The sequence below is a fragment of the Perognathus longimembris genome, chromosome 28 (genome assembly GCF_023159225.1).
Source record: "Perognathus longimembris pacificus isolate PPM17 chromosome 28, ASM2315922v1, whole genome shotgun sequence".
Classification (NCBI taxonomy): Eukaryota; Metazoa; Chordata; class Mammalia; order Rodentia; family Heteromyidae; genus Perognathus; species Perognathus longimembris.
In genome coordinates, this window is record NC_063188.1 from 36,097,036 (window position 1) to 36,122,538 (window position 25,503).

Consider the following 25,503-nt stretch of genomic DNA (forward strand, 5'->3'; position numbering starts at 1 on the left):
AATCAGAATATATTGCTTTGGTATGTAATGCTGATAGGCACTCTTCGAGATTGAAGGAAAGGGGATAAAGCATAAGTTAGCATACAGGGAATGTGAAATAGCAGACTGAATTATTGTATAAGGAGTCTGAAGAACTGAGTTTTTCCTCTACCTGCTAACTTATCACAAAGTCAACTTCCTTTCATCACCTATAGAATTGAAATGAACTCTTCCCACTATCTCCTTTGAAAGGCTCTTTTGCACTCATCCTGCCTCTTATAGAAGCATTCATGCACAAAAGGGATTCACTGCAGAAAAGGGTAGAATTAAGAAAATGGACTCTGAGCTGAGCACAGTGACATACAACTGCCATCATAGCATCCCTGGTTGAGCACCTGCCAATAGTACAATGCCCTAAGTCTAAACTCCAGCACCACCAAAATTAACACTGGAACCACATTGCCTTGAACACTATTTAAGCTTGTTCTCTATGTTGGCTATGCATTCTGTTTATCCCTATTTTTCTTCTACTAAATAACCATAAGTGCATGTACTATACAAAATTGCACTGAGATTTAAGTGAAATAATATAGAGACCACAGTGTAAAACCACAATGCCCTGTATAAACAAACAAACAAATAATACTCTAAAATATAGAGAGACCAATCTTAGTGTAGTGAGTAGCACGAGACAAGTACTGAGTAGGATATGAAGGAGGCTCATGATGGCACGATGAGACCCATTATATTATCTACCGTCTATGTTTCTATATATTAAACATCATTATTTTTATCTGTCATAGGATAAGAAAAAAGCAAGGGAAGAGGTCATGGTTCAGAACTTACATCTGGAATTTATTGTGCATCTCCCCAAGGGTGAACAAGCTTTCCAAATGTAATCTCACTTTACAATGGTAGGAGGTAGGACTTAAGCTTTCCTGGGGGTTTGAGGATTTATAGAATCCTAGACAATCAACACCATCCCTTATATACATCTGGGTCCAACACTGGCCACAGTGTCTATGCAAAAGACTTGGAGACCTGTGTCTCTCATACATAGATTTTTAGTGTGTCAACTTCTGTACCTCAGTCCTGCTATAAGATCATGGGGTTCCAGGCTAGCTAGCAGCCAGAACAGCATAAGTGGACAGATCTACATTTATTCCCTGCTTCTCCTAAATAGTCATTCTCTGCCCTTGTCTGCTCTAGTCCATATCCAGGGAAACTGAAAAGATTTTGTTTTGCTTTGTTTTGGTGGTATGGCTTGAACTCAGGGCATGGACATTCTCCTTGAGCTACATGTCAAGGCCAGCATTCTACCACTTTTTGCTTCAGATATGTTTCTGGCTTTCTGGTGGTTCATTGCAGATAAGTCTCATGGACTTTCCTGCCAAGGCTGGCCTCAAACCACGATCCTCAAATCTCAGCCTCCTGATAGCTCTCTGGCCACCAGCACCCTAGCTGAAATGGCAAAGTTTTCATTCTGTGTATTGTAGAGGCTCTTTAGATTTGTTTCAGTTTGAAGTGATAAGGAAGAAGACTGGCAAGGAAATGGAGAGCAGCAGTTAAGCAGGGTTAGAGTATTTATCTAGTCCACTCCTTCATGTGTTCCTTAAGGCTACAGTTCTTCAAAGGCCTTTATGTAGTCTTACCAGGTTCCAGTGCCATCACTCCTTCCTCTTGCCATTATAGCCTTTAGTACAATAATTAACTATTTTCTCCTTTGTTGGTTCCCTCACCCATATGCACCTCTCTGTAAATAAACCCTTCATTCAATGATCTCCCACTAAATCACCGAGTGTGGTTTATTTCCAGCTAGATGTAACCTTGTTCACACATGTTCTGCCAATCCAATTTTTCTTGAAGTGTAGATGGTGGTAACAGCCTTTTTTTCTTTGTGCTACTACTGGTAATGACAGGGCTCTGCTTTGAACAGTAAATAATGTTTCGACATCTCTCAAATTATTTACTTTATGTGTAATTTAAGTCTTTCTCCTTCATTCTATTTGTTGGGGTGGAAGGAGACTTAATTTTAGCAACTGGAGAACGATGGGATTGCTTGGATATATACTAATAGAATGCATGAAAATCAATGGCATATCCAGATTATACCTCTGTATGGTTTCATTTGCATCTCTTGATTCCTCTCAGTGAAATACTTAAAACCAAAACAAACAGTTAAGGGAATCATTCACTCTCTGTCCCCAAGCCTACTATTGACTATTGTAAAAATTCATTAGACCTTATCCTGAGTTACCTTGTACCACACAACATCAGGCTCCTGATCGGACTTTTTGAAGTCATCCATGTCTGGGCAGGATATCTCTTTTCTTTTAGTGACTTCGGATTTTTCTAAATAGCGGATCCTGCTGTTATAGCACAGGCCTGATTCATTCTCTGCAACAGTCAAGGACATTGACACCTTCATGCAATAGGTTGAGTTTCTGTGGAAACAAAGAAGTAACAGAATAGCTTTATTGGGTGTTTACAATTTGTCCACCATATATTTCATGAGTGTTGACTTTTCTGTGTAGGACTTTGTTGAAAACCAACAGTATGATATTAAACAAAATAATAATATGGGCATCAATGGCTATGAGGTAGCTTAAGAGATAAATAGAAGAGATGTACTCATCTAATGGATTGTAATACAGACTCCTTTCCCAGCAATAAATATTGCTATATTAAAAATTTGAAAAGGAAAATCTGTGAGAAAATTTTTATAATGGTGACTGTATTCATCACTGTTCTTTAAAAATTATTCCAGATTTTGTTGGATTTTATTAATGATTTAGAAGTCAAATTTCCTTTCATAAGATACATGCAGAAAACCAGATTAGCACATAGAGTATATTTGTTAGTTTACATAGGTTCCTTTTATTAGTATATATTACCTGTTAAAAAGGGCTTCATTTTGGTATTACATGGGGTATTTTTAAATATTTTTATTATCAAACTGAATTACAGAGAGGTTATAGTTTCATACACTAGGCATTGGATATATTTCTTGTACTGTTTGTTACCTCCTCTCATTCCCCCCTCCCCCCTTTCCCTTTCCCTTCCCCCCCTCCCCGAGTTGTTCAGTTCATTTTTACCAAACAGTTTGTAAGTATTGCTTTTGTAGTTGTTTGTCTTTTTTTACCCTGTGTCTCTCGATTTTGGTATTCCCTTCCAATTTCCTCTGTATCTTATCTGATTATATTGGAAACCGTGGATACTGGTATTACATAGGTTTTTAAGATGATTACTGCTGGGAATGTGACCTAGTGATAGAGTGTTTGCCTAGCATACATGAAGCCCTAGGTTCAGTTCTTCAGCACCACATAAACAGAAAAGACCAGAAGTGGCACTGTGGCTCAAGTGACAGAGTGCTAGCCTTGAACAAAAAGAAGCCATGGACTCAGGCCCTGAGTCCAAGCCCCAGGACTGGCAAAAAAAAAAAAAAAAAAAAAAAAAAAAAAAAAAAAAAAAAAAAAAAAAAAAAGATGCTCACTAATTTTTTTTTAATTTGGTCATTCAGTGTGTTTACCATAAATGAAGGAAACCATGCAGCCTCTGTATCTTTGATTTTGGCTTACTTTGCTTAATATAATGTTTTCCAGGTCTTTTATTTCCTTACAAATGGTACAGTATCATTCTATTTCATTTCTTGGTAATGTTAAACAATGCTGCAATAAACATAGTTTTGCTGGTGGCTTTAGTTTGACCTGGTTTGTGGTTTATTGGATTAAATGCCCAGGAGTGGAATTGCTGGGTGGTAGGGAAGCTCTATGTTTAGTCTTTTAAGGAACTTCCATACCCCTTTCCATAGCGGCTGAATAAGTTTACATTCCCACCAACAGTGTGGGTGTCGTATATATGTTTACCTGACTTAGGGGAGGGAAAGGGAACAACAAAATGGTGAGATGAAGGACAAAGTGTGAACCAATGCAACAGGAAATTAATTGTACAGTTTGGAGGGGGACGAGGAAGGGAAAGTGGGAGAAAAATGAGGGAGGGGGTAACAATGCTCAAAAAGAAATGTACTCACTACTTTAAATATGTAACTGTAACCCTTCTATTCATGACTTTAACAATACAACTAAATTAAAAAATAAAATAAAAACACACTTCACACACACACACACACACACACTCCAATTATATAGGACCCTATTCATTAACATACAGAGGCCAAAGGAGACTAAACATGAGATTAGTGGATGAACAAAGGCTCAATAGCTGTATACAGATGATCATATAAAATAATATTCTATGGAATGAACTCCAAAAAAAAGGGAACAAGAGACATTCTTTTTTTTGTTATTGCTTGTTTTGGAGTTTCTTTTTTCTTTTTTTTTTTTTGCCAGACTTGGGGCTTGAACTCAAGGCCTGAGCACTGTCCCTGGCTTCTTTTTGCTCAAGGCTAGCACTCTGCCACTTGAGCCACAGCGCCACTTCTGGCCGTTTTCTATATATGTGGTGCTGAGGAATTGAACCCAGGGCTTCATGTATACAAGGCAAGCACTCTTGCCACTAGGCCATATTCACAGCCCTAAGAGACACTCTTTAGGTGCCATTGTTAATGAATTTGCTATCTTTTTCTTTTTTGTTTTTTGCTACTTTGTATTTTGGATGGTAAGAAAGGGCGCGTAAAAGGTGGAAGAAGGATGAACATACTCACCAGACACTATGTATAAAATAAACTGGATATCTTATGGGTGAAGATGGGAGGGAAAGATTGGGAGTGACAGAAAGGGGGAAAATAGTACAAAAAGAATTGTACTGATTGTACCTGATTCATGTAATCCCTCTGTATAACTAGTACAAAAATTTTTTAAATAATGTAAAAAATCTTAAAGGAAAAAAGAGACATCTGGACAAATTAGCTGTACATTATGTTTTTAACTTAACTTATGGTATTTTGGTATTGAAAACATTTTAAAGCAAAACTCATATCAGAGTATAGTTATTGCTTTAAGAGGATGAAAAATGCTATATAGATAACACTGACTTACATAATACATTTAAAATATTTTGTAGTAAATTCTGTAATGATAACCTAGTCCATTATGGTCCCATTAAAATGATCAAATATGAAAAAAGATAATTACTAAGATGTACTTGGGATTGAATTTCAGGCACCACGTAAAAATATATCCTACTACTGTGGCCAGTCAGAATTAGTTTTAGCCACAAAAATAACCTCTGTAAGGGAATCCCAAGGTTATATTTCATCATCAGGTCATTTTTAAATTGTGTATTACTTGTGCAACTTACTATTTAATGTCACTTATAGAACAAAAATTCTTCCTTATTATATTTTAGTTAGAGGTACCGTGGATGTGCCTTCTCTGTAACACAAGGTCAATCTTTAAAAGTTTTAATTAGTTTAATAGACTACAAGTAAAGCATTCTGCCTTAATTTCTGTATGCATTCTCTGTGACTATTCTCTACTTGGACCAGAAGGTGTCAACCATGTGAAAGAAAATTAAAATATACGGGGAAGAGATAAGGCTAAGAAGGTCAACTATAAATTTTGCTAGGACCATATTGGTATTAACATTGAGGGATACATGCTGCTACAAACAGAAAGTGCCAGGAATAGCCGTATAAAATCAAGTAAACCTACCATCAAGTGATAGCAATCTTAAAAAAAATGAAATTAGTATGAAAACCATTAGTTTTAAGATGGCCCCACACGGTTGGTGTGACACATAATATTTAATACTCACTCTCTGAAATTTCACAATATCCAAGACATTATACAAAATTTTACAAGCTAAGGTAATCAGAATGACTCCTATTAGGTTTCCAGTGAAGTTAATTACTAAAAAGCACCCCTGACTGTCTGGCAAGTGTCATCTGAGAAAAATGTTATTAAAACACTCCAAAACTGATGTCAGAAGCAACCCCATTAGACTATGTAGATCATAAGAGATTTCTTTTTTCTCTTTCTAATGTGGTCTCCTGGGACACAAATGGCATAAGTTATGCCCTAGTGATATGCTGGACAACTTGTTTAAATGCCATGAAGTGAAAAGTACTATAAAATAATGTTTGAGGGGGCCAGATGTATATAATCCTAACTACTCAGAAGGTAGAGGGAGAAATCAAGAAGATCATAGTTTGAGGCTATCTTAGACAAAAAAAAAAATAAGCAAGATTCCCAACTCAACCAATAAGCTGGGTGTAACATGTTTCTGCTACTGGAGCTACAGAGGAGGTATGAATAGGAAAATCATTAATCCAGGTCAGCCCAAGGAAGAATATGAGACTCTATCTAAAATATGAGTAGAGCAAAAAGTGCTAGGCACATGTTTCAAGTAGTAGAGCATATCTTGCTGGCATGATCCCCAGAGTTCAAACCCTAGTACCTCCTATTGTAAGTCTTAGGAAAGAAGAGAGAGAGAGAATTGTTGTAAATTTACTTTTAGTTTATTGTAAAGGTTATGTACAGAGGGACTGCAGTTACATAAGTAAGGTAATGAGGATATTTCTTGTTGAACAGTATTACCCTTATCTTGGTTTTTCCCTCCATGAATTAGGTCTTCATCATGTTCACAACACTTCCATGCTCAATGTCTCCAAGTTGTACTTGCTCCCTACAAGTCTAGACATGATCTTGTTCATCATAACATCCTTCTCCACTCATTAAAGTACAACCACAATGGCATTTCCTTTGTTCTCCAAACTAAATCTATTCAAACCATAGGCCTTACTCTTACTAGTTTTCCTTATCTGTTTATTTGCTAAGTGTAAGAGAAGTAAAATGGTTTGCTGCTCTTGTTCATTACTCTACCCCTGGGATGTAAATGAATAAGTGGTTAGGGATTGATTCATTAAGGGGAATTGAAAAGCATATATTCTAAAGGCATGCCACATCTGCTTCACATGGCATCAATCTCATATGGTACAACCCTGGCTTTTCTTCATATTCAGGTATATGACTATCAAAAATTTCATATTTCTGTCAGGTGCCAGTAGCTCAAGTCTGTAATCTGAGGATCGTGATTCATAGTTAAGCCAGAAATGAAGGTACATTGTTAATAAATAATGATCCTAATTTATATGTGATATGAAAACCATGACAATAATTGATATATTTAATAACAATGTACTGACATCAAACTGGATAAGATAACTGCTCTGTTAGGAGTCATACTTAACAATAAATGGTTTGAGGTTAGTTGGGCAAGAGGTCTAGTACCAGAGAGCCATGCAAGCCTGAAAGAACACAAAATACACAATCAGTCCTGAAAGAACCCAAAAATACACAATCAGTGAATGGAAAGAAAGTAGATAATGCAGGAAAGAACTTCCAGGTACTATAAAGTCCTAGGCAATGAACAAATCTTTGGGGGTCAAATGGTTAGTACAGTCCAACTTAACTTCTGGGCACCTCTTAGACCAACACTTTCTATGGTAAAGCCCAGACCTCCAGGAAAATTTTCAGAAGTAAAACAAGAAATACTTTCTATATATTTCTCCAGCCCACAAAGTATAAACGACATAGGCTATGCCAGAAGCCCTTGTACTTAACATGGGTGAAAATAAGGACCAGGAACTCATCCTGAGGATAGCTGATGGGTGGCAGAAGGAAATATTTGATTCTTCCCTCACCAAACAATCTTAGACCAGGGTCCTGTATTTATATATTCTTGCTTTGCTTCCTGGCATGTAGATAGAGGCTGACAATATGAAGTTGTTCTTGATGACCAAGGTCTCTGGAACTCAAAGATAAAACCTAGTTTGAATACTGCTGTCACTATGGCTGACCTAGCAAAGGCATGATCAAGGCTGCTTGACAGCTGGAGACTCAGGTTGACTTTTATTAGTCCTGTAATCCAGCCCTGGCACCAGTTCTGCTAAAAATCTTGCATTATTTAGATTTTATTTTGAAAAACGCTCCAGGCTATTTCTATTTAAAATGCTTTCTGCAACTAAGGCCTAAAAATGTTACCTTTCTTTCATTAGGTACAATTAGTGCTGAGCAAGGTTGAACAGGCCGACTGACGATTGTGAAAGAAATTATATTTTTTGCTTTCCCCTCTTCACATCCTAAGGAGGACAGGGGACACATTCAGACTTAATGGAAGCAAATGGCTTTCACAGTGATATTCTAGGAACAATTTACAATTACTTGTGCTTGCAATCTTTCCAAATAGAATTGTTCCTAGTATCCCCAAGCAATTTGTTCCAGAATCCCCATTTCATCCCATAATATAAAAAAAAACTTCAGATGTTTAACTCTTTTATATGAAATGGCATTGCATTTGCATATAGTCTATGCATACCCTCTCATACACTTGAAATTATCACTAGATGATTTATAATCCCTAATACAATGTAAATGTTATGTAAATGACTGTTCTGTATTATCTAGGGAATGGTGACAAGAAAAAAGTTTCACACACAGTTAGTGCAGATGCAAATATTTTATTTCCAAGTGCTTATGACACACATTTGGTTGAAACAACGGATATAGGCCCATAAATAAAGAAAGATAACTGTATTTCTGTATCTTATTGCATGTAATTTTATCAATACCTCAGAAAATGGACAAGGTATCATCTAACAGGATTAAAATGCAAACAGAGAGGATAAATAACTTAGTTAAGCTGGAATTGCTGGCCAGTGGTTTAGAAACAGTCTCTTCGCTGTTAGTTGTTGGCAGCAGATAATGCTAACAATGCTTATCAGCAAAAATAATTTACAATTATGCATGCCAACTTGGGGAAGCTCGCTAGAAAAGCAGATGTTTAACGGTACCATTTGAAGAATTATGCTGTTAATGTGCATAACAAAATAAATTGCAAATGTATGAATAATCCAAGTTCACTATTAGCTACTGTAGGTTGCAATTTAATAACTTAAATATTCTCTGAGTAGGGATGAGATGCAGGATTTAAAACATACATGAAAAATCCAAATGTCCTTTTCTAACTCCAGCTTATAAAACATGCTTGTACTATAAAAACTAATGTTTTATTTGAGTTTGGATTTATATTAATTTGTTATTTTCCTAACCAAGTGAAAATAACATAAAATAAATAAGGTGGTATTTTTCATACCTAAAAGTGGAAGCTTTATTTAAAATGTTGCAGGATATAGTTGAATTTTTTTTTGTAAATGAATCCTTTCATAGTCTTATCTTCATTACAAAATATTTTCCTTGCTAATCCTAAAAGCAGCAAATGATCCACAAAATATATTACCTTTATTTTTTTGAATTTTAAAAATGTGAATTGAATGTTAAACATAACTATCAATCAATCTACAATTATTAGATGGCTAATCCTGCTGAAAATATAAAAACTATCAACTGATATTGTAGCAAATTGAGGAAAGAAAAACAAATTTAAAAAAGCATCTCAGCCCTTTTGATGGTTTCCATTTTTCAAAAATCATTAGAAAAAGAGTTCTATTTAAATAATAGCTAATCAGGAGACTGAGATTTGAGGATCATGGTTCAGAGCCAATCTGGGCAGGGAAGTCCATGAGACTTATTTCTCGAGTTAACCACTAACAAAAACCAGAAGTAGAGCTGTGGCTCAAGTGGTAGAGTGCTAGCCTTAAGGAAAATGTTCAGGAACCGGCCCCAGGCCCTAAGTTCAAATCCCAGGGAAAGTACACACACACACACACACACACACACACACACACACACACACACACACACACACACTTTCTGGCCTTCTTTGAAAGGACTATTTCATATGTGCATAGAAATGACTATATAGAACTACCAAAAACAATACAATAAGAGACCAAAAAGACACAAATTGTCCAATTTATTGACAATGTTATTCTATAAAGAAAAAAACCCTATAGAGTCTTTCAAATGACATGTATTGGTTACTTTCCATGTACTATACTACTTATACACATTGAAATATAGTTGTTATTATATGCTGTACTATAATATATTATGCTGTAATAAAATCCTGGTGGGAGAGAAGATCTTCTTTATAAATAAGTAGCCTTAATTTCAGTTTTGTAGTGTTCTACAGAGTTCAGAGGTTTCTTTTTCTTGCTGTTTTCCTAGGTTAGTGCTCTTAAAATAAAAATGCCATATTTTACAGATGATATATGTCGTCTAAAAATGTCAACAGAATAGGTTTGAAGTTTGTACATTTTTATTTTGCAAAAACATTACTAAACAATGTTTTGGGTGAGTTTTCAATAGAAAATCATTAGTTATTTCTTGCTAATGTGAACATTCAGATTTATGCCTGATATCACTAATCTCCAGTTCAGAATCTTATTGCTCCCAATATAGATAGAGCAAAAGGTTAACTCAGTGACTTTGAACTGTACTACTTAAGCCGTTTGCTGCTTGAGAGCATGGCTTTGGGTGTCAGAGGCCTCTGATTTTCTTTTTTGTTTTTGTTTTTGGCCAGTCCTGGGGCTTGAACTCAGGGCCTGCCTGAGCACCATCCCTGGCTTCTTTATGCTCAAGGCTAGCACTCTACCACTTGAGCCACAGTGCCACTTGTGGCTTTTTCTATATATGTGGTGCTGAGGAATTGAACTCAGGGCTTCAAGTATACGAGGTGAGCACTTTACCACTAGGCCATATTCCCAGGCTAATTTATTCTTCATTGGCCTATCTGCTTCTCTTATCATTTATTCTTCATTGATCACTTTTCCAGGTCTCAGTAGATCTTTTTTTCCCCTGGTCAAAGGGCTTGAACTCTGGGCCTTGAACTTTTGGCTTTTTCTGAGGAGTTTATTGGAGATAAGAGTCTCATGGACTTTCTTGCCTGGGCTGGCTTTGAACTGCAATCCTCAGATCTCATCCTCCTGAGTAGCTAGGATTACAGGTATAAGTCAGTGGCACTTGGCTTCAGTAGAATTTTTTTTTATTCAGTCAGTTCATTTTCTTCTCTTTGTAATCTATGTCTCTAGAAATTTCATTCAAACACTAGATCCCAGTCACAACTAAGCACTGAAAGTAAACAAATGCCTGATACACAACTTTAGTTGTTCCATTTCCCTTAAGTTCCAGCTCAGTACAGTCACCGAAGAGGAAGAATAACTTTTATGAAGTTACATGTGAATCTGAAACTGAACTGTTCTTCTTTCTCCTATAGTACCATTTTCTTCCTATAATATTTATCATGGTTAGAAGTATCAGTAGTCCATATCAGTAGTCCCACTAACTAGATCCTCAAGGCAGATGCTTCAAAAATGTTCCACCTCCTCATTCTTATTACCAATGTGCAATTGTTCAACAAGTCATAGTAATTCTGTTTCAAAACTCTGTCCCTGCAAGGTATGCAGAAAGGTTGTCAGTGGGTACAGATAGGTAGGTGGAGGTGGTTTTGGTGTGAAATTGTAGAGGTGGATAAATATAGATAGCTGTAATATAATGTACATTTCAGAAAGCATGAGGAATTTTGAAAGTTTTCATCATAAAGAAGAAAAACTGGGCTAGAGGTGTAGCTGTAGGGGAGTGCCTGCTTCACAAGTATGGGGACCTGAGTGTTTTCTGTAAAGCAAGAGAATAAATATTTGAGGGAGTTTATATGCTTAAATGATTAAACACGACACAGGTATACATTTAACCAAACATATCACATTAATCTATTGATACATATATTTTTATATTTTTATGAAGCAGTTAAAATTAACTTAATTGAAAATTTTAAAATATCCATTCTCCTCTGACCTTTTGTCTAGGCTTAGCTATAGTTTAAGATCTTATCATGATTTCCCTGTGCAGTAATGGAGCTTCTTTATCATCTTCTGTTTTGAGTTTCTCCTATCTCCGTTCCTTTGTCAATAAAACACAATATTTACTTTTAATTTTCTAGATGTATTTATTAGTAGAAGTAGAAAGATGGCTGCATATGGATGGCAAGTCACACATTGGAGTTCATGTTTAAAATGTTATCAAAGGAATAAGGGTGAAAGATGTTCTGAAATTGGCCAGTAAGCACTTAAGTAATAATGGGGAAACTTCTAAAGTACCAAGCTCTATCATCTGTCCTTTATTCTTCTTGCTGTACTTTCTCTGTTTGGTTTATTTCAAACTTAACTATGAATTCAACTTCCACCACCCCATACAATGTCTCCAAGTCTGATACTTCCTAATTTTTAGGCTAATATACCAAAATCATCTCCATCAGAACCCCAATGTGAATATCAGTATTAATATTTCTAAAGGTGAATTTGCCCCCAAACAACATCTTTGTTATCCTTGCAAGTTTATCTACTCTTCCTACACCATAAATCTGGAAATTGTTTTGTGCATTTCCCCATCCTCATCCCTGACATCTCTATTGATTCTACCTACCCAAGGGCTCTTTCTATTTTTTTCTCCATACATTCTAGGGTATAATTTTAATGACCTGTTTGTTATTTTTTTCTGACATAAACCATTAAAGAATGAGTATCCTTCCAATGTAGTTCGTAGGCTAGAAAATAATACTCAAATAATAAAGAGTGCTCTCATTTTTCTGGTATTAAATAATTTCAATCCCATAATGAGAGTGATTTTGAAAAGCTTAGTCCTTTGAATGCATAAATGATAGGAGATAAGTGAATGGGAGAGTTAAATTCGAAAGGGTGAAATTCTAATGTCAGTACAAGTAGTATCACAAGAAGCCATCAAATATTTTTCAGTTTTAGAGTCGCATGACCATTGGAAAGAACAGCAAGCTCTTCCTGAATAATCAGGAAGACTGTTTAGAAAGCAACGTAGATATTCCTTAAATGTGAATGTAAGTCCCAGAAGTGTATTAAGTAGTAGCAAAAGATGTGTCTTGTTACTAATCTTGCTCTCAAGATTTCTGTACTGTGCAGTACAGAAATGTTGGGACTTATTGCTTCAGGGCTTTTCTTCTGTCAGTCATGGGGCTTGATCTGGGAGACTGCACTCTGTCCCTGAGCTTTTGTACTCAAGGCTAGAGTTCTACCACTCCATTTTGAGGATTTTTAAAGAGATCACTGGCCTAAGGCTGTCTCTATACCTTGAGTTCTATCTATTAAACTACAGCTAAATATAATACAAGAACTAACCAAAACCTAGAACTGTTATAAGCAGCTGAGTTTCTAACAATCACAATCAGATTTTAATCAATCACAGGCAACCAAATATAAAATGTCCAAGTAAGGCAAATGGCTCATCATACCATAAAGCAAATGCTACCTGCAACCAATAAAGTAGACTTCTCTACTTTCATACTTGGCCTATAAATCTCAATGATTCCTGCTCGAGAGCTCTCTGAACTTCTGGTTGTACTATGAAACTCATGAATTATTCTTTGCTCAAATTGTTTAATTTGCCTTAAGCTTTTGCTTTTTTAGCAGTTTGGGGAGAGGGGTGAGGTGGAATGGAAATATAGTGGAAGGGGGAAATTTGAAAATTTGATCAAAGTACACAGTGCAAATTTATGGACTATCACAAAAATACTCTCTCAGATTACAAACATATGCTAATTCCAAAATAAAATAAAAACAAGGAGTACAGATAAGTTATATTATGAATATTTTCATTTTTTTGTATCTTTATACATATATAGGAAAATGGGATTATAGAAGATGAATTGGTAAAAAAAAAATAGGCCAAAACATGACTTTACATAAGGTTTACTGAAATTCAGTCATATTAATATTTTTTCAGTTTTCACTTACAGCTATTTTTGAACAATTATTGGGACAAAAATGGCTATCTACAAAGCTCAAATACCTATTTTCTGGCCACCTATTGAACATGTACACTAACTGTTGTCCTGGAATTCAAGAGACTTGAATAAGAGGTATAGAATTTTCAAGAGAGAGGGAGGGGGCCTCTGAAATGATGTCTAAGTGTGTCTGTTCTGTAACATTCTGTCTCTAGGAGGGGATTCATACTGTCATGGAACAAACCATTGTGATGGGGAGTGGGACTTTTGAGAATAGCTTTAAAAAAACTTCATTTTCTCCATCTCACCCTCTGTGGATGAGTCCCGTTTCTTCTCACATTCAAGAATTTTTAACCTAGAAGAAAGTTAGCTTACTTCCCAGTTGAGGGATTGATGTTCTTCTGGAGTGCCACAGGCCTCCCCCCCTCCATGTCCAGAAGTTTGGAACGGTCCTAGAGTATAAAGCCCCAGATCCGTGGGTCCTTCTTCCCTTTCCCCATAGCCCTCAAGAGAGAGAGCTGGCCCTCTTTCTCTCTTGAGGTGGAATAGGCAACTTTGGCAGGCCTGTACCAACTTTAGTCCCTCACCCTGGAGGTGAGGGCTGATCGGAAGCATGTCCTGAGGAGAAGTGTCTAGGGTGGAGGAGGCTTTATGTAGGGTGGGAAGAGGGGAATCTAGGGTGGGAGGAGATATATCGTGGGTGGGAGGAGATGTAATTAGTGTTGGAGGAGGCAGGTCTAGGGTGGGAAGAGACAGATCTGGAGTGGGAAGAGCCATGTGTAGAGAAGAATGTGAGTCTTGATGGGAACAGGATATGCCTAAAGGGAGAGGAGGGTGTCTGGAGGGGAAAAAGGCATGTTGAAAAGATATATTGGGAGAGGGAAGAGGCATGGCTATGGTGGGACGAGCCATGCCTAGAAAGGGAGAGAGTGTGTTGAGGGTGGGATAAACCTGGGGAATGTGGTCAAGAGGGATGGGGAAGGCAAGGACAGGGTCTAACATGTGGAAGGAGATTGAAGCCAAGAGGACAAGGGATAACTGTTCAATTCGGGTTCTCTCAGGGGCAGAGCCAAAGCCACCAAGTCCCTCCACCATAATGGCCCTGAGACCCGAGGACCCCACTAGTGGGTTTCACCATGACAACGTCTTGGCTTTTATCAACGAGCAGATGGCAAGGCACCCTAAAGGGCCTCAGTTCTATCTTGAAAACGTGTTCTTGTGTTGGGAAGAGGTAGAGAACAAATTCAGAGCCATCTTAGAAGACAGCACGGTGCCCAGAGAGGCACATGAGGCCTGCGCCTGGAGCAGCCTGGCCTTGGCCGTGCGCTTTGCTCGCAGGCAGGATTATTTACAGGGGCACCGGGTGCAGTGGCTTCATGAGTTTGCCAAACTGCACAAAGTGGCCGCCAATGCCTTGGCCTCAGACCTGAAGCAGCTCTCTGAGCAACAGGAGGCAGAGCGCAGGGAGGCCGCCTTCCAGCTTCGAGTGATGCAGACCAAACTGGCAGAGGTGCAGAAGGAACGTGACATGCTCAAGCGGAAGCTCCTCCAAGCAGTAAGTTCACACACACACACCATCTTTCTGTTCCCTATCCCACTCACATTCCCCTCCTCCTCATCCCTCAGGCTCATGCAAAACATGTCAATCTGTCTATTTTTGCCCCAGGAACTGAAGGTGCTCTCAATAGCAGAGGAGTCAAGCCTAGTCACTACTACGATCCTGGCCACTGCCGCTGCCTCTGGGTCTGCCACTGCCTGTGCCAGTGATTCTGCCTGTGCTTCTGCATCTGCCACTGCTGGAGGGGAAGGAACAGAGAGGCAAAGAGGAAGTGATAAGGAAGAAGTGGCAGATATGGAAGTTTCTATCAGAGATGCCAGAGGAAGTAAACCGGAGATGGATTCGACATCGGAGCCCACTCAGGAGGCCGAAGGAAGCCTCACGAAGCTTCTGGGGGCTGTGGACTGGAAAAACTACTCCTTTGGTGGGCACAGGGAGGGGAATATAAGATCTTCTGAGAAGGCTATGTTTTCTCAATCAGGAACCCCAAATCTAAGGCGCGCAGCTTCCCCTGAGCCCCTTACTGTACAACTCCCTGCATCATTCACATATTCCTATGACAGTCCCTTCCAAGACACCCCATCAACATCACCAGTCATGGGCATGGCACCTTTAAGTCCAGTGCCTTCCTATTGCATGAGTCCTGACATGAATCTACTTTCTGATATGGGAATCACTGGAACAGACTTTGAGGAATTTCAGGACAAGAAGGACTCAGAAACCCAGCAAGAAAAAAAACTTCCCGTATTTCGCCGTCCTGGGGACTGGGATTGTCCATGGTGTAAAGCAGTGAATTTTTCACGGAGGGAAAACTGCTTTCGCTGTGGGAGGGGAATCTGGCTGCAAAGCCCTTAGTGTACTCAGCAACATCTGAAATACAGTAAGTGCATATAGCAATGAGAGACTGTTTTTCTTTTGTGGGGAAGATAGGAGGCCTGGATGGAGCTGGGGGAGGCTGGGAGGAGGATGGGGTCAAAAGAGTTGGAGGGAGAGGTTTATGAAGAGGCTATAGATGTGTGCAGACATGTTTTGAAGACTCACTCCTTATTCTAAGCATTAACATTCAGCACCCCATAACTACTCCAGCTTCTATGGAGCAGGACAAGTGTACACCTCCCCACCCTGCTGTCAGGTGAACCCTGATGGCTGGTATACAAAACCCCGCCCTCATCCTACACATAGGCCTTACATAATTCTGAGCCAAATTTATCCGCAGAATTGAGAATCTGAAGAGTAAGTCAGGGGGTCATTTGGCATTGGTACCACAGTCACAGCCAAGGGCATTGGCCACAGAGACCTGGCTAGGGCTGTGGGAAAGCAAATTCCGGTGCCTGACAGAAGATGTCTTTTACAGGACACCAAAATGCAATTATAGGGTGTAGACAAAAAGAGAGAAGTACAGGCATCACTGCAGCGACTCCAGAGACTGGAGTAGGGTGGTGACTCAGATGATTTTTCACTTATTGTAAGTGTGCTATATTCAGGGCAACCAGATCATTTCCAAGTCAGAAATTGGCACCCGAAGAACAATTTTAAATAATAGACCATTAATATTTTGGAACTGACTGGGAGTTGCATCAAGATTTGGCAGTCCATGGGGATTTCTACATCCCAAGAATCCCCAAGAATGAATTGGATAGCCGGCTCATTTGGAGAAAGATATAAGAACCATAATAGGCCTGGAGCAACCTCAAGATTATGCTTAACCCAAGTGAACATGGCAGAGATTTGCCACCACTAAGCAAACCCTGCCAGAGGCTGTGGCCAGATGGCAGTACCTGAGGCAAGGGAGGAGTACTGTGGCTGTACAGCCTCACCACAGGAAACCCTCAGCCGAACCGGAGACAGATAGATCTCAGGGAAGCAAGTGATAGTGCCCAGACTCTTTGCTAGTCCATAGCATGCCAACCCATAGTGTCACCCTGTGGGATTCTCTCCTCCTGCCCACTCTCATGTTGAAAGTGAGGAGAAGCCCAGCCTGCATTTTTCCAGCCATGTCATTGGGCCTGTATGACCCCTTGTAGGACAGGGTTTCCTATCACCCTCAGAACACTTGACCTGAGATGTTGGAGATTTCTTTGCTGCAGAGGGTGGGGGAGGCTGTCCTGAGTACTGCAAGATGTTCAGCAAAATCCCCAGACTCTACTCAGTAGATGCCAGTGATGTTTACTCCCCACTCCCTCAGTTAACGACACCCACAAATGCCTCCAGATATTGCCACTTGAGAACGAGATCATCTCCCAGGCTAGGAAAGCCAGGAAGGCAATGAAGGACTTAAAATCTGAAACAGGCAAGAATCAAAAGAGAAGGGCAGCTGATGCTGGTGGCTCATGCCTGTTATCCTAGCTACTCAGGAGGCTGAAATCTAAGGTTTCAGATTCAAAGCCAGTGGGGCAGGAAGAAAAGTCTGTGAGTTCAAGTCTCAGGACTGGCACAAAAAAGGGAGAGAAGGCCACAGAGGCTGAGGGGCTTGTGAGGCAGGAGCGGAAAGTCAGTGAGTGGTCTGGCGTTACTTGGCTCTTCAAGAAAACTTAGAACAATGACAGGGTAGAAGCCAAACTGCTAGGACTGAAGAGTGAGTAGAAGTGAGGAAGTAGGGCCCCCAGGGGGAGCTCTTCTTTTCAGACCTGGCTATGAAGAGAAGGAAGGAAAGGAGATGCATGGTTGAGACTTTGAACATGTGAGAAATGTGAGCTGTAGGAGACAGTAGAAGGCTGGGGGATAGAAGAAATTTGTAAAAGATTCACACCCTGCAAATTGCACTAGAGCTATGGGTGCTCTATCAGTACAGGAAATGTATGGTCACTTGTCATATGACAAGTACACTTGGTTTTCAAGACAAAATATCTTTAAAATAAAATTATATACATATATTCAAACACACATACACATATACACATATATACAAGTAAGAATTGTAGATTAGTGGGTTTTTTTCAAATTTTTATTATCAAACTGATGTACAGAGAGGATAGAGTTTCATACGTTAGGCATTGGATACATTTCTTGTACTGTTTGTTACCTTGTCCCTCATACCACCCACCCTCCTCCCCCTTTCCCTTTCCCCCCCTGAGGTGTTCAGTTCACTTACACCAAACAGTTTTGCAAGTATTGCTTTTGTAGTTGTTTGTCTTTTTTTACCATGTGTCTCTCAATTTTGGTATTCCCTTTCAATTTCCTAGTTCTAATACCAGTATACACGGTTCCAATATACTCAGATAAGATTACAGAGATAGTGTAGGTACAACCACAGGAAGGTGATACAAGAACATCATCAATAATAGAAGCTACAGATACACGTGGGACGTTAAAGTAGTTACAACTGTGATATAACAATTGTTTCTATAACATGGAGTTCATTTCACTTAGCATCATCTTATGTGTTCATAAGGGTGTAGCTATTGGGCCATGTGATGCTCTGCTATGACTTGCCTAAACCTGTACTAATTATTCCCAATAAGGGAGACCATAGAGTCAATGCTTCTTTGGGTCTGGCTCACTTCACTTAGTATAATTTTTTCCAAGTCCTTCCATTTCCTTACAAATGGGGCAATGTCATTCTTTCTGATAGAGGCATAAAATTCCATTGTGTATATGTACCACATTTTCCTGATCCATTCAACTACTGAGGGGCATCTGGGTTGGTTCCAGATTCTAGCTATGACAAATTGTGCTGCGATGAACATTGTTGTGCTGGTGGCATTACTGTGATTTTGTTTGTGGTCTTTTGGATAGATACCCAAAAGTGGGGCTGCTGGGTCATAGGGGAGATCTATGTTTAGCCTTCAGAGGAATCTCCATACTGCTTGCCAGAGTGGCTGAACCAGTTTACATTCCCACCAACAATGAAGTAGGGTTCCCTTTTGGCCACATCCCCTCCAACAATTGTTACTGTTAGTTTTCTTGATATAGGACATTCTTACTGGGGTGAGATGGAATCTCAATGTTTTGATTTGCATTTCTTTTATGGCCAGTGATGTAGAGCATTTTTTCATATGTCTCTTGGCCATTCTCATTTCCTCATCAGAGAAGTCTCTTTGTAAGTCTTCAGCCCACTTGATGAGGGGGCTATTGGTTCTTTGCGGTTTTGTTTAGGAGGAAGGTAATTTTTTTCGTTCTGCATATATTTTAGATATGAGGCCTTTGTCCTTTGAATGGCCGGTAAAGATCTTCTCCCAGTCTGTGGGCTTTCTGTTTATCTTGTGAGCTATGTCCTTTGCCGTGCAGAAGCTCTGCAGTTTGATGCAGTCCCATTTGTCCAACCTTTCTTTGATTTGTAGCCTTTCTGGGTCTTTGTTAAGGAAGTTCCTTCCTGCGCCAAGGAGCCCAGGTGTTTCTCCTACTCCTTCCTTTAGTGTTTTCAGGGTGTCTGTTTTGATTTCGAGGTCTTTAATCCATTTGGAATTGATTTTGGTGCAGGGTGATATATAAGGATCTAGTTTTAGTTTTTGCATCTGTTGAACCAGTTTTGCCAGCACCATTTGTTAAAGAGGCTATCTTTCTTCCATACTATTGTTTTAGCTCCTTTATCAAAGATTAAGTAGGCGTAGTTCTGTGGGTTCATTTCTGGGTCTTCAGTTCTGTTCCATTGGTCTTCAGGCCTGTTCCGGTGCCAATACCAAGCTGTTTTTATTACTATAGCTTTATAATACAGCTTGAAGTTGGGTATTGTAATTCCTCCAGCACTGTTCATTCTGCTGAGGATTGTTTTTGCTATTCTAGGTCTTTTATTGTTCCATATGAATTTCTGGATTGCTTCCTCTATTTCATTAAAAAATGGTGTTGGGATATTAATGGGTATTGCATTGAATTTGTAGATAGCCTTTGGCAATATTGCCATTTTGATTGTATTAATCCTCCCCATCCAGGAGCATGGGAGGTTTTTCCATTTCTTTAGTTCTGACTTAATTTCGTTTTTCAAGGTTTTAAAGTTCTCCTCAAAGAGGTCTTTCACTTCTTTGGTTAAGGTTATTCCTAGGTATTTTATGTTTTGGGGGGCTATTGCAAAAGGAGTTGCTTTCCTGATTTCAGCCTCGGTCTTCGGGTCGTTAGCATAGAGAAAGGCCGTTGATTTTTGAAGGTTTATTTTATATCCTGCAACTTTGCCAAAGTTTTGGATCAGCTCTAGTAACTTGGGGGTAGAGTCTATGGGATTTTTTAGGTATAGGATCACGTCATCTGCAAAGAGAGAAAGTTTAACTTCATTTTTTCCTATTTGGATCCCCTTTATATTTTCTTCTTGCCTAATTGCTCTGGCTAGGAATTCCAGTAATATGTTGAAGAGCAGGGGAGAGAGTGGACATCCCTGCCTTGTTCCTGATTTTAAAGGGAATGGCTTTAGTTTTTCACCATTTAGAGTTATGCTTGCTGTTGGTTTGTCCTAAACTGCCTTGATTATATTCAGGAATGTTCCCTGGAATCCCAGTTTTTCCAGGGCTTTTAGCATAAATGGGTGCTGGATTTCATCGAACGCTTTTTCAATATCCAGAGATAAAACTATGTGTTTCTTTACCTTGCTCTGGTTGATGTGGTGGATTACATTAATTGACTTGCGTATATTAAACCAACTTTGCATCCCTGGGATGAATCCAGTTTGATCGTGGTGTATGATTTTTTTTTTACTAGATTAGTGTTTACATACAGGAAATATCTGGGAAGATGTTTGCCAAATTGAGTATTAACCTGGGAGACTAGATTCAGAGTCAGGATGAGAGGCATAAGGTGCCAAACTATAAGGTTGTGTGGTGTAGAATACAGCCCAGGAGACAGAGGCCTCTATTGCTTTATATACCTCTGTTTTATAAAAGAAAAAGAAGAACTATTCACAAAAATTTTAAAAATAAAATGTGAATTTATTTTCTGGGATGAATTTGGGAGACTGTTCTTCTGGGACAGTGAGGAGAAGGAGGGAGTACACAAATTGTGTGTCTAGAATTTGGGAAAGCAGATAGCGAGGGTTCTGACAACTAGGCACCTAAAAATGAGCCACAGTACAAGGTCGAATGCGGGCTTCCTAGGGGATTATATACTTTGAAGCAACTGTGGAAATATGTTTGAGAAACAGGGTAGGTGAAGGAAAGGATCATGAAACTGAACAGAGGACCCCATTCAAATAGGGACCAACTGAAGCAAACCCCTTTGTATTGGGACAGGAGTAGGAGTCCAGGAAGATTGGAAATGGAGGTTGGTAGTGCCAGGAAGGACACTGTGTGTGTGTGTGTCACATCTATATACACACTCACTTCACCTATTTTTTGTGGTGTTGGTGTTTTAACACAGGGCTTTGTACTTTATAGGTAAGTGCTTTACCACTTGAGTCATTTCCCCACCCTTTTTATGTTGGTTATCTTTGACTTAGTGTCCTGTTTTATGCCCCAGCAGCCTGGACATCTATCCTCCTATTTCTTCCTTCCAAGTATCTAAGATTTCAGGATTTAGCTGCAGCACCCAGTCCTTCCTTTCTTCCTTTCTTTCTTCCTTCCTTTCTTCCTTCCACCCTTCCTTCTTTTCTTTCTTTTGTATTAGTAATGGGGCTTGAATTCAAGGCCTTGAGTTGTCCCTTAAGATTTTCCACTCTAGGCTGGCACTCTACCACTTGATCCACAGTTCCACTTCCAACATTTCTGTATTTATTAAAGCATATATTAGCTCCTGTCATGTGTGAAAAATAAAAGTAATTCACTATTTGAAGCTTCCCCCATCCCCTTGCCATACACACATAATCCTCTTTTTTTTTTTTTTGGCACGTTAGAGTCTCTCTAAATCTTCTAAGTCTTCATAGAGCCAGCAAATAATTTCTGGGTAGTTACCATAAATAAATAATGGACAAAAGTTGCTGAAGGATTGCGAAAAGCAATACTAGTTTAGACAAATTACATCTGAAAGTGGGAATAAGAGCTACTTACAAGTTTAAAGAAACAAGTGATAGAGGATGAGAACGAGAAAAACAGAAAAAACGTGCAAGAGCAATTTTACATGAAGAGTTTTTAGATAAGAATGAATGTGGGGGATGACAGGAGATATTTTTGGGCAGGTACAGCATATGTCATACTGGGAGTGAAACCAGTATGTAAAGATCAGTTGTATGTGCTTGGTGGGCAGAGCTAAAATGATTTGAAATGGTTTGCCCTTTGGCCCCACCCTCACCCCATCGGAAGTAGTAAATACTCAAATATTTATAGATTTAAAATACATTTAGAACTGATTCCTTTAGAATTATGAGCATTTCTATGTTGAATTAAATTCTATACTGTGCTTTTAATTATTTTTTAAATTATAATTTGTAAACATGTCCTAAGTCCTCTTTTGATCTGTTGAAATCAGGAGTCTAGTCATTTGCTTTTGCTTTTTGTAGCAACTTTTACATAGAAGGTTTTCAATAAGTTTGTTTAATGTGTTAGTGATATCTGACAGTTGACTAATTGTGAGTCATGTTCCTTGAATATTTGTGAGCCAGAGTAAAAGGACTAAAAGAAAGAACTACTGTGTAGGAGGGTACACGTCTTACAGAGTTCCTACTTCGCTCTTCTTTGACATGAAGAAACTTCTAAGTACTTCAATAGAAAATTCTTTTACAAGTAGTGGCCTGATCCTATCACTGAAATTACTATTTTAACTTGATCCTTACTTTTCATGAATTCAGAATCTCTATTTCACTGTCTTTTGCTGTTGATCTTTATTTTTTTTTCCGTGATTTTTTTTCATTTTTATTTTTTCTTGTTATTATAAAGGTGATGTACAGAAGGGTTACAATTATGTAAGTCAGTTAATGAGTACATTTCTTTTGTTTCTGTGGTAAACTTTTTTTTCCTCAAATTTTTATTATCAAACTGATGTACAGAGAGGTTACAGTTTCATACGTTGGGCAATGGATACATACGAAATTCAAAGGGAATACCAAATTAGAGAGACACAGGGTAAAAAAAGAGAAATAACTACAAAAGCAATACTTGCAAAACTGTTTGGTGTAAGTGAACTGAACACCTGGGGGGGAAGGGAAAGGGGGGGAGGGAGGGGGGCATGAGGGACAAGGTAACAAACAGTACAAGAAATGCTGTTGATCTTTAATCAGTAGAATTTTGTTCTTATCATTACACCATACACTGAGGACTCTAAAAAAAGAACTACAGAGGGCTGGGAATATGGCCTAGTGGCAAGAGTACTTGCCTCGTATACATGAAGCCCTGGGTTCGATTCCCCAGCACCATATATATAGAAAATGGCCAGAAGTGGCGCTGTGGCTCAAGTGGCAGAGTGCTAACCTCGAGCAAAAAAGCCATGGACAGTGCTCAGGCCCTGAGTTCAAGCCCCAGGACTGGCAAAAAAAAAAAAAGAACTACAGAACGTTATGCAGGCATGAATTACCATAAATAATCAAAGTCACACTCCTATACAGAACAGGAAAGGTAGGTAATGAATGAGAAGACAGTAGAACAAAATGATTATGATTTGAGCTCTGGCATCTGATGGACTTGGCCATGTCTAATTTGACTAGCCACATGTCTTAGACAGATTATTTAACATATATATATGTATATGTATATGTGTTTAATCTTCAATAATATAAACTAGCTCCTGGGGTTATTACGAGGATTAACACAATATCTCTCAAAAAGGCTTAAAATTCACAGCAGATAGAATGTGGTGGTAGTAAAAGGAAAAAGGAGAAATACGGTGTGTAAACTCAAAATATATGACAAGATGCTCATCAACACTGAAACAGGTACTCCTCAAGTCTTCTCTCTCAGCTAATAGCACCAAGAGTCACTTTGTCCTTCAAGTCAAAAGCAAAGGCTTCATCTATTTTTCAACTATTTCTCTCATCTAATGCATCAGCATGTCTGTCTATTCATCCTCTAGTACATGTCTAGAGAGTCCATGAACTTCATATTTCCATAGCCATCATCTCAGTTCCAATCACTGTCACATCTCTTCATAAAAAAATACATCTGTTTCTTTTTTTTTTTTTTTTTTTTTGGCCAGTCCTGGGCCTTGGACTCAGGGCCTGAGCACTGTCCCTGGCTTCTTCCCGCTCAAGGCTAGCACTCTGCCACTTGAGCCACAGCGCTGCTTCTGGCCGTTTTCTGTATATGTGGTGCTGGGGAATCGAACCTAGGGCCTCGTGTATCCGAGGCAGGCACTCTTGCCACTAGGCTATATCCCCAGCCCCCATCTGTTTCTTAATATGGTCCCCATACTTGTTTCCCTACAATCCATTCTTACAAGGGCAACAAAAGTGATCTTTTAAAAGTGGAAGTTTATTCATGTTTCTCTTGAGTTTAGAATAAACAAAAGCAGTCACCTCTTGCCACTGATTACTAATAGAAATAAACTTCAGAGTTCAAAGGTCTGAATGCTATCTGCCTTTCTAGCTCACCTATTAATGTTTCTTTTGGGCTAACTAGGCTGCATCCAGATGGACCTCCTTTAGTTTTCTTGAGTATAGCAACCCATTTCATAACCTTTCTACTTGCTATCCCTCCTGACTAAAATATTCTGCATACAACCAACTCCTTTTCATTCAGATATCACTCAGCTTACTTTCTCTGGAAATTCTGTTTTCACTACCTAACTGAAAACAGCCTCCAAATTGCTTCTGCAACATGACATCCCTCTGTTGTACTCATTCTTACTTAGTACTACTGAGTACAGTTTTATAGATGATTTGTTTATAAATATATTTGTGTCTCCTTCAATCTAGAATGTAAACTCTGAGAGAGTAGACACTTTAGTTCATGCTTTACATGCATGTATACAAAACCAAAACAAGTGTTTAAAAATATTATAGGTGGAATATGTAAATGAGTCTTCATTTTCCATGTGAGGAAAGCAAGGCACACAGACATAAGATACTATCTTTCCCTAGGTTAATGCTATGGTCAAGGCCAATACAAGCTATGAGTTCACTGGTTCATATAAAGTGGTCAAAGTCACACAAGCAGTGAGCAGTAAATATGTGATTCAAATTCAAGCACTCTAACTCCAGATAGCATACCCTTAATATGTATGATTCAGTACTAATACAATGTTTAAAAAAGAAAAAGAAAAACACTGCACCAGTGTTACGTAGGCTGTTTCCTCTGCTCACTGGAAAGAAGGTAGAAAAGGTCCACCAATCTGTAGCAACAGAATCTGCCTGAGGGAGGAGGTAACAAGTTTGATTAAAAATATATACTCATTGCCTTACATATGAAACTGTAACCCCTCTGTACTTCACTTTGACAATAAAGAAAAAATATTTTTAAAATGTTATTTAAATACACTGTGGCTAACAGTACAGATTTCTGTGCTGATCTATGTATCTTCCTTGGATGAAGATGGGATTCTTCCAGGTGCCACATTTGGCCTTAGTATTG

The 25,503-nt window shown here is 38.8% G+C and overlaps 2 protein-coding genes across 2 annotated transcripts in view; one reads left to right on the plus strand and one right to left on the minus strand.

The window, feature by feature from the left end:
• Il1rapl2 (interleukin 1 receptor accessory protein like 2) overlaps nt 1-25,503 on the minus strand; it is a 1,034,445-nt gene that overhangs the window by 509,249 nt on the left and 499,693 nt on the right. Inside the window, exon 3 of the mRNA XM_048336557.1 lies at nt 2,237-2,423. Coding sequence (XP_048192514.1) covers nt 2,237-2,423 — 187 coding nt within the window. The remainder of the gene's footprint in view (nt 1-2,236; nt 2,424-25,503) is intronic.
• On the plus strand, nt 14,687-16,003 carry Tex13a (testis expressed 13A). The gene is made up of 2 exons (XM_048336643.1): nt 14,687-15,145; nt 15,257-16,003. The coding sequence occupies exons 1-2, from the start codon at nt 14,687-14,689 to the stop codon at nt 16,001-16,003; spliced, it is 1,206 nt and encodes a 401-aa protein (XP_048192600.1).

Coding starts and splice junctions, on each gene's coding strand:
- Tex13a (XM_048336643.1), top strand. CDS start 14,687: ATGGCCCTGAGACCCGAGGACCCCACTAGTGGGTTTCACCATGACAAC. Junction 15,146..15,256: donor AGCGGAAGCTCCTCCAAGCA/GTAAGTTCACAC, acceptor TTTTTGCCCCAG/GAACTGAAGGTGCTCTCAAT.